Source organism: Montipora foliosa, unplaced genomic scaffold (genome assembly GCF_036669935.1).
Source record: "Montipora foliosa isolate CH-2021 unplaced genomic scaffold, ASM3666993v2 scaffold_390, whole genome shotgun sequence".
Lineage (NCBI taxonomy): Eukaryota > Metazoa > Cnidaria > Anthozoa > Scleractinia > Acroporidae > Montipora > Montipora foliosa.
In genome coordinates, this window is record NW_027179690.1 from 72,501 (window position 1) to 81,443 (window position 8,943).

Here is an 8,943-nt window from a genome sequence, read left to right on the forward strand (position 1 = left end):
ACGGGTGGCTTTTATCACATTGTGTGCAGACATGGGGTAGGGACTTCATTTTTGTTTTAATACATTTATCTGCACTGTTCATCATGTGCCATTTCACTCTTAACAGCAAGTAACCAGATGACTTGGTCATCGGTATGGCAGGAGTTATTGGTACATGTACAGTGTTATTGGTATCAACACAACATATTTTTCAGAACTCTGGCCTTTAAAATATCTTTTGCTTGTGTTATTTTCTTTCAGATAACTGCAGCTTCCAAGTTTTTAACACTCCAAGAATCTGTGTGTGATCCTGCTGACTTGTACCTTTCATTAAAGCACTATCCACTGCTTTTTATTTGTGACACTCCATGTGCTTTTGTCAGACACATGGATGTCAGGGAGCCAGAAACGACAAAACAACTGTGGGGACCTTTCTCTGGTTGTTTAGAACAGCCAACTCTTAAAAAGAAACCTTCCACAGTAAGCCTGAATCTTCCTTTTATTCTGTTTTCATATATTGGTAAAGTTCACAGATTATACTTTTTAACCAATCATTAAACTTGATACAAAAACAAGCTATTATCCGGGAAGTTCAACATGTCTGAAATGACCTGTGTGTAACTGTGCATGCAAATAAACATTCTACTATATGTAGTAGTTAAATAACTATGAAGCACATTGTCAGAGTTGAATGGTCTTATTTGCCTTACATTGTAGGTGCATATTGCAGGATTTCTCATCATCAAAAATTAGCTTTCAACCAAAATATTGCAGCAGCTACATGTACACAGCCTTCATGTTTACTGTTGTAGTAGTAAAATAGATTATTGATGAGTTGTGTCATACAATTTGGAGAACAAATAAACTCATGACACAGAAAGGACGGTTGAATGAAGATACATGTATTGCATTTTTATGATGATTCTCAGTATTATGGTTTACTAATAAGTACATGTATACTAGGCCCGATGTGCCAAATCCAGTGCAGATGAGAAAAATCTTTTGTTTTCACTCATTTGCATTAGATTTGGCACTTGAAAAGTTCATCATTTGAATTGGGCCTAAGACAATGTTGCTTATATGCTGACATATGCCCATTTTCCAGTGTTTGCCCCCCTAAAAAGGCAAATGGTTCATTTGCATGACATTGAAAAGTAGCAAGGAGCCTACCATGAACCAGGCCTACATGTATTTAAGTCGCAAACTGTATTCTTAAAGACTGACTTTGCACTAGTCTTACAGTATGTCATGTTCATGTTGTGATTATTTTAATATGTTCACTCTCAAGTCTTACTGGTTTAGTAATTGACAGCTTCATCTTGTTGTTTACTTTTCAAGGGAGTAAGTGTACCAGAGATTGTTCCAGCAGAATACTTGGATCATTCAAGGCCCTTACCGTTTTTGCACAGCAACAAGGTGGCTCACCCTCTCACTGCATCAGAAAGGTGGTATATTGTGCTAGGTGACTGCTTCCACAATGCCACTAACCCCCACAAATCTCCTCTGTGTGAATTTCATGACATAAATTTGTGTCTTCAGTCGTGTGTTCTCAAGACCAGTTACCAGGAGTCAGAAAATCACTGGAAGAATACCCATAGATTGAGAAGCTCTTGTGTTCAAGGCTTTGGGACTCACTATTTCTATTATTACCTTTATGGATTTCTACCAGAATGAGGACATAGTGAAAAAACAACGGACATTGCTTGAGAAGAATCTAGGGAAGGATCAGTTTATAATCAAAGATCAGTTCTCTAGATTTAAAATTAGTGAATAACAAAAATACCCTTAATGCAAAGCCCATGATAAATTATTACTTAATATTTAAATTGTTCCTTGCTTCAGGATCCTACATGTACATGTATGTTTAACTTAACTTTTGCCAATACCAGAGTTTGTTTTGTGTCATCTTCTGTTTAATTTATGATGTGCGAGTTTCTTAACATACATGAAAACCTGTTTCTCTAGTCATTTGTTTGAAAAACCAGCTACCTGGAGACTGTCTGACAATCACATGAAGAGTATGTGTAGGGTGTGAAGCTCCTGAGTTCAAAGCTTCAGCACACACTACTTGTGCAATTACCTAATGGATTATTATCAGAATGAGGATATACAATCATGTAGTTAGAATACAGAGGACCTTGGTTGAGAGTAGTCTTGCCAAGGGTCAGTTTGTATGCAGAGACCAGTTAGGCTGATTTACAGTTTGCAGTTCACAAAGTTGTCCTGAATATTTCAGATCATCTTTTAAATATGTCAGGTGTACGCATGGTTATCGCACCAGATCTGCTGTCTCTAATGACGTTTTAACACCATCTTCTAAAAAAAATTCTGGGCTTAGAACTTTCCACTCATTCAAATGCACGTCCTCTATGGAACAACTTCCTTACAGAAAACTCCTCATTAGAGCATTTTAAGATTAATAGGACTTCATCGGACCTTTTAAGCATAATTTTTATAAATTTTTAACTATAAGTAGGTGTTTTCATATTTAGGAGGTTTTTTCTTTTGGGGGGGGGGGGGTGGGGGGCATTATGTAAATTAGCAGGTAACCGGTCATAATGTATTTCACCCTTCATAAATTAAATGAAGTGTTTGTTTGTTTGTAATGAAAAATTATATGTACATTCATCACAGAGCATCTCAAAAAAGGTATCCTACGACTTGCAGTGCTGGAAATAATTTTTATTTATTCAGAGGACATATGTCCTTTCAAATCTTCCTTTTGGTGGGACATTTGACAAATTGGACCGGACATAATTTCTTGACTGACAACACCTTGAAGAAGAGAACTCAAGATGTGGTGGTGACATGTTCGGCCATCGTGTCCGATCATAATGTGAAATTGGCCGGACATTTTCAAAATTTGTTCGGACAATGTCAGATGACTGACTGTTATTTCCAGCACTGACTTGTGACATTTCATTGCAAATCCAAATTAACTAAAATATGAAGACTACCCATGGTTATGCATACAGCCCCTCAAATCTCACTGCATTTGAACTTCTGCTTTAGGCATTGTTTTATTACAGTGTAGGTGTTTGCATTGTCCAAATTTTGTGTACATAATGGCAGGTGGTTATTGAGTATATAGGAGGTGTACAGCTGTATAATTTACGCCTTGGAATAGTCCTAGGAGGCATCACATCCAGGGCAATACCATCGTTCATGGGTTGGTTCTTTGTTCTCTGGCAGTCCAACACAGACACTAAAAACAGGAAGCCCAATAAAAACTATTGTTAACACTATAATTATTACCCCATACAGTGCATGAGTTCCTTCCACCAACATAATAAGTGGTCCCTTTACCAGGCTGTATTGGGACGATATTTTTATATTGGGGAAATCATGACGCATCACAATTCTAAAAGTTATACATTAAAAGAGAAATTTGACGCCTGAGGTACTTTTCCACAGCATATGCATGTAAAATATTGTACACTTAGTACTGTAATGCTCTCCAAAAGCATACAAGGCTCCTGATGTAATAATAATTTCTATCATGACGCTAATTTTTGCATCTTACAAGTAAAGAATATGATGGTCAATGAGGCCTTACTTGTGAAACCAGCATTCACAGTCTTCACAGGAGACCCAGTACACCCTGGCTTTCTTCCCAGAAGGGCTTTCCTGGCCACATGTTTTACATTTAGATCTCCTGGATCCTGTTTTCCCTTTTCTTTTCTTCTTATGTGGTTCCTTGTTATAAACTGTAAGAAATGAAAGATAATTAAGGCACAGCGTGTTAACTTTAGATCAAAGTACAATATGTAAGTCTACTAGATACAATGTAATTTTAAATGACAGGCAATGTGAGGTTAAAAAGATGATAACACAATTATGTCCAAACCTGTACAGAACTGGATATGAGCACCTGATAAGGTTTTCTGTTTTCAGTTTATTTCCCAGTGGGGAAAGTCAGAAAAAACCCTTGCCAAGGGTTGCCAATTGGTTTAAGCCCTAAACCAATACTCGTTTTCATGGCCATTTTCTTGTTGTTGATATTATTGCTTTTGTAGACAAAGATGGTTTGAAAAACAAATTGTGGACCTTGACGACTGACCAGTTGTAAGTCAATTCATTTCATTTTTTCCTTTGAAATTCATCACCAAATCATGTACATACTGTATGATTAGGTGAGTGCAGGCAACCACAAGATTGATGGAAGTGAGAGATGGTAGAAAAAGGCGAGAAGACACTCACTTCTTCCCTCCCTGCTCTCTCACTAAAAAAGAAAAAATCAAAAAAGTTAGGGAAAGACACTGCTTTGCCAACATTGTGGGTGCATACAGAGCATGTGAGCCGAGAAATTAAACTCATTTTGCAGTTCAATGTGTTTCCCCAGTTGAAGAGATATTTAAGAAATTACCAAAAACCTTGAAAAAATCAATAAACTACCGTCTGTTCTTGGGAAGACACCAACAGTCCCTGGCACTGGTTCTGGAATTGTGATAGGAGCTTCTGCAGTGCATTAAATAACACCGAGTAGGTAAAAATCCAAACAAGTGATATAAAAAGAAATCAACAATGTGTGATAGCAATTGGCACAATGACATGCATATGGCCACAACACCATGAAATTAGAACACATTTTTTGTCTAAAATTAATACAGTAGTCAAATTGCTCTCACAAGAGCAAAGAAAACAAGACAATTTAATAGGTGTGCGCAATGACTTAATCTGTGTCATAAAAGTTATTATGTAAAAATTCACTCTGCATGTGCATATTAATAAAACAGCTATACTGAACAACAAAGTTAACTAATGATAAGAAACAAAGTTTGACCATCACAATTATCTTATTTCCAAAATGTATTAATATGATTGCACTGGCCTTGCCTACTGTCCAATGTGTTATCGACAGGTGGAGCAAATAGCGATTTTCTTGCTCTTGCACCTTGTTGATAACAAAATATCTAAAATTGATGTATGCATATAATACAGCTTACACCATTAGCATAGACATACCATATTAGGGGGTATAACATCAGGGTGATAAGTCAATATGGACTTTGGGAACTTTAGATTTGGAGTATGACGTACTGACTATAAGTGTGTCTTCTTTTCAGAGCACATACACAAAATCTTTCAAGTTCCGATCTCATGGTTGTACTTGTTGTCTAAAGTTAAAGTGCACTTTACCTCAAAATATTTTCTTAAGCAAAAGTTGAATATCAAACAAATTTAACTTTTGATTCTTTAGATTTAACATTTTAATGTGTCTCATAAGGTATGTAAGAGAAAGATGCTGGCAATCATTTGTCCCATGGCAGAGGCAGTGAGAGGCATGGGCCTGTTCCTTCAATTCTATGATGTCATAAGCTACTTTGCATTATAACTTTAAAGAACTTTGGCAATGTAAGTACTAGTTATTAAAGTCACTAAAGGAATAGACCAATAACTCCATATGCTCAGCCATGGGACAAATGAATGCAAGCTTTGCCACTCTCTTTTTGCTTGAGCTTGCTTGAGTGAGGCTCCAGCACTTGGCTAAGTAGCCTGACTTCTGGTTGTTATACACAATTGTGGTCTCATTCACACAGAAGCCCTTCAAGCTAATCCTGCCAAGCCGACCACATGCTGGAAAGGACCACAGACCACAACACCGGGAACACTGTCCCCTACTCTTTTCGAATAGTGTGTGGGATCTTTAACGTCCCACAGAGTTAATGAACAAGGGTTGTGAGACGGGACCTCTGGCTTATCGTCCTTATCCGAGAAGACAGGAGAGTCTAACCATTTGCAGATGTAATTACAAAGGCAGCACTTTCTCCTCAGTTATTTAAAGACCCTTAGTGTTGGTCCGGCCGGAGTTGAACTCACGACCTCCCGCGTGACAGCCCGGTGCTCAACCAACTGAGCCACCGGTGCGCGGCTCAATTAAATTAAAAGTAAAGTCTAGAGAAGCAAAGGTGAAATATAAGAGAGACATTTAAGTTTGCAAAGCAAATTAATAATCTTTGAGGTTAGGTTCACTTTAAGGTTTTCATGTAGTACACACCTTCTTTTCTGGAGCCCTCAACTGATGGGGTTGCTATGTCTTCCTTCAGTGATGGCCCTAGAGTGGATATTACAACTTATATTAAACGTGTCATAATGTTAACATGTTTGCTTTTCAGAAAATAATGTTAGGTGCAGAATGTGCATAGTGTAATGACTCAGACAATTGAGAGAGTTGATAATGTGGCATTGTCCGAGAGGCCAGGGCAGTTATCTTGGGAAAAGGTAAGTGGAGTAATAAATAGAGATTTAAATGTTTTCAATACATTACAATAGTATGAGAGTTCATTCTCATCGTGAATGAAAGACAATTGTCAAAATATTACAGAAATTCACAAACAAGTATATACACTGTATCTAATAATTGCTTATAAATTTGATAAGGACCTGTACTTTGTGTAGGGTTCTCTGATCGTCTTGATTTCATTCCTGCAAGCAGACCCTTAAGGTTAAGAATGAAGGAATATGTCATTACTACTAATAATCTATAAACATGTAATAAAGGTTAAGCATATAGTTTGTTGACCAGCTGCTGTGTAATACAGTAATCATGAAACATTGTAATAATTGTTGCAGTAGTGTCATTGCATGACTTTAGTTACACAACTTGATATGTGTCTTATAGTTCTTGATTTTTCTCTTGTGGCTGGATTTCAATTTATTCTTAGTTTCTTGCAAAAAGAACAAGAATTATCAATTGTCTCTTTCAAAGAGATGGTGAAACTTGCAAAGGCAGCAAAATGATAAAATGAATATGGACCCTAAGAGCTCACCACCTGAGTTTGTATTTCTGAACTTTATTTTATTACATAAAAATTAGAATACTTTTTATTATGTTCTATTGCTTATAAATAGTCATTAATTTCTTTGAAGTTACTCACCCTTTCAAAGGCCCTTTTCCTTTTCGGTGTGTAGGTTTGGTAGGTTGTCTCGCTTCCTGGTGACAAAACCTTGAAAATATTGAATTTTAGTAAGTCAAATGTTGTTGAAGTGTTCTATACCCATTGACGGTACCATGGCTAATCTTGCCCAACTAGCTGTGTGTTCATAAAAATTAAATGCCATATAGCATTTGCCTAATTTATACCTTCAAAACCTCTGCTTGGGTTGGCCTTGTAGGGCTATCTTGTTCCTTTGTAGGTTTCTGGTTGAATGCTGAAAGTAGCAAGTTTGACAAGTGTGATTTGAAAGGCTTTGTAAAGCAGGTATTTCATTAATTATTGAGGTTTACCTTTGACTTTCATAGCGATTGTATCGGTTATATGTACAAGTTCTTGATAATCATAATCAGACATAGTCTCGTCGACTTTTTCTGATGTCAGGTCTGGTAGTTTTGGTACCTCGCACCCAGGTTGTTCTCGAATACCAGCCACTGTTGGAAAAAAACGTGTTGATCAGAACATTGTCGAAATTCTGAACCCTTAAGTGTATACAAACTATGTACACGTTCACTATTGGCATTATGCTTCGCTCACTGCTTGCAGTTTGAACACTCTTGTGACTCCACAATGCAATCCAACAATGTGTAACCGTACATCCTGTGCCCAAGTTCAGGAGTTGCCATAAAGCCATTATGGTGACAACCGGGCACATTGTATACATACATATATAATATATATACATATATACATATATACATATATATAATAAGGAAATAACTTCTTGAGGCATATATGTTTCTAATCGGTTTAATACTTCTTGCCTCAAGAAGTTATTTCCTTATTACATTATCTATCGAGGCATGGCTACACCTTTCTTCTTCTCATCATCATTCATCGTTCATTCTTCTTCTCATCATCATTCAAGGAATGTCATTACAGGACTGTGTATTTCATTTTTAATCATCAATGCTGAGTTGCATCGAACAGTAGTAAACTCTTAGAAATTTTTACAAATTTAGGTAATGATATATATATATATATATATATATATATATATATATATATACACAGTACTTTAAGTTCCAATACTAGCCCTCAGAGAGTGCTCAACAACAAAGGAGTTGGAGCTGGTTATATATATATATATATATATATATATTCTTTTTTTTTTTTTTTTTTGCAAAAAGGTTATGGATTGACCCCTAGATCAGAATTAAGTTCCATATTCTTTCCATCTTAAAGTATATCCAATCAATTTATTTGCCTGGAGGAAGAGCTAACACTAGTGTATTGTGCACTGTACACTAGTGACAAAGCAAGGTGCTGGGACTTACAATGTCTAACATATGCAACAAAGGATGGCTCTAGAAGTTGCACTGATATTTTGTGGGCTTTCGAATTAGTCACAAGACTTTTGTTGTTTTTCTTCCGCACGTCCTGTTTGTTGCTTTTTCATCAATGGCAAATGGGCAGGTTACACTGAATCCATTGGCCGTGGCCTTTTTAATTTCATCTGTCACTTCCTGCAAGTAGAAATGAGGAGAGGTGTCATACAGTAAACAGTCGCACATAAGAACCTACTAGGTTTTTCCAAGATAGGCTAAATGGGATCTGATAAAAATGGTATTTATAGCCAGTTTAGACTATCTACAATCGGCGTCAAAATTGTTGAGACACTCTTATGCTTTAGAGTCGATTTCAAGCTCGGTGCGAAAATGGCCCCCTCCCCCGCACCCCCAGGACAATGTTGTGTTTTTCTGTTTTCTACGAGCCTTGTCGACAGCGCTACAACATTGATTAGGGTGGGGGAGGAAGGGGTATCGCGGAAACGTACTTTTTGGACAAGTTTTCTTCGCAAAAAATGAATGTTTCGTTACCAGTGTGCTCTGTTGGCAACTGTCTCAACTAATTTTGTCGCCGATTGTAGGTGCTTAACCTGTTCACACCTCAAAAGCCCAAGGTCGCTCCCCCTTGATGAGAAAATTCTTTTAATTGTCACTCTCAGAGGTCAATATGTTAAATTGGTTCTTATTTCCACAAAAGATATCTACTCTATGGCAGGTGGCTGTAAGGGTCATTTCTACAT

At 37.0% G+C, this 8,943-nt stretch overlaps 1 protein-coding gene and 1 long non-coding RNA gene across 3 annotated transcripts in view; one reads left to right on the forward strand and one right to left on the reverse strand.

The window, feature by feature from the left end:
• The window catches only part of LOC137987794 (uncharacterized), a 3,579-nt gene extending 1,119 nt beyond the window's left edge, over positions 1 to 2,460 (forward strand). For both annotated transcript variants that reach the window (XR_011120708.1, XR_011120707.1), the window contains exons 2-4: positions 1 to 36; positions 241 to 459; positions 1,318 to 2,460. The exon at positions 1 to 36 is cut by the window's left edge and continues 90 nt beyond it. This is a non-coding gene — a long non-coding RNA (uncharacterized lncRNA). The remainder of the gene's footprint in view (positions 37 to 240; positions 460 to 1,317) is intronic.
• Positions 2,461 to 4,775: 2,315 nt separating this feature from the next.
• LOC137987809 (uncharacterized) lies at positions 4,776 to 7,752 on the reverse strand. The gene is made up of 7 exons (XM_068833888.1): positions 7,728 to 7,752; positions 7,208 to 7,348; positions 7,064 to 7,131; positions 6,858 to 6,926; positions 6,364 to 6,418; positions 5,978 to 6,034; positions 4,776 to 4,873 (listed from the first exon to the last, which is right to left on the reverse strand). Exons 1-7 carry the CDS (start codon positions 7,750 to 7,752, stop codon positions 4,776 to 4,778), a joined length of 513 nt encoding a protein of 170 aa, XP_068689989.1.
• Between the last annotated feature and the right edge of the window lie 1,191 nt (positions 7,753 to 8,943).

Excerpts from the sequence above, each read along its gene's own strand:
- LOC137987809 (XM_068833888.1), bottom strand. The coding sequence starts at position 7,752 with ATGAATGATGATGAGAAGAAGAAAG. Across the intron at positions 6,419-6,857 it reads GGAAAAGGGCCTTTGAAAGG|GGTCTGCTTGCAGGAATGAA; the intron begins GTGAGTAACTTC and ends CTTAACCTTAAG. Across the intron at positions 4,874-5,977 it reads TGAGGGCTCCAGAAAAGAAG|GTGCAAGAGCAAGAAAATCG; the intron begins GTGTGTACTACA and ends GTTATCAACAAG.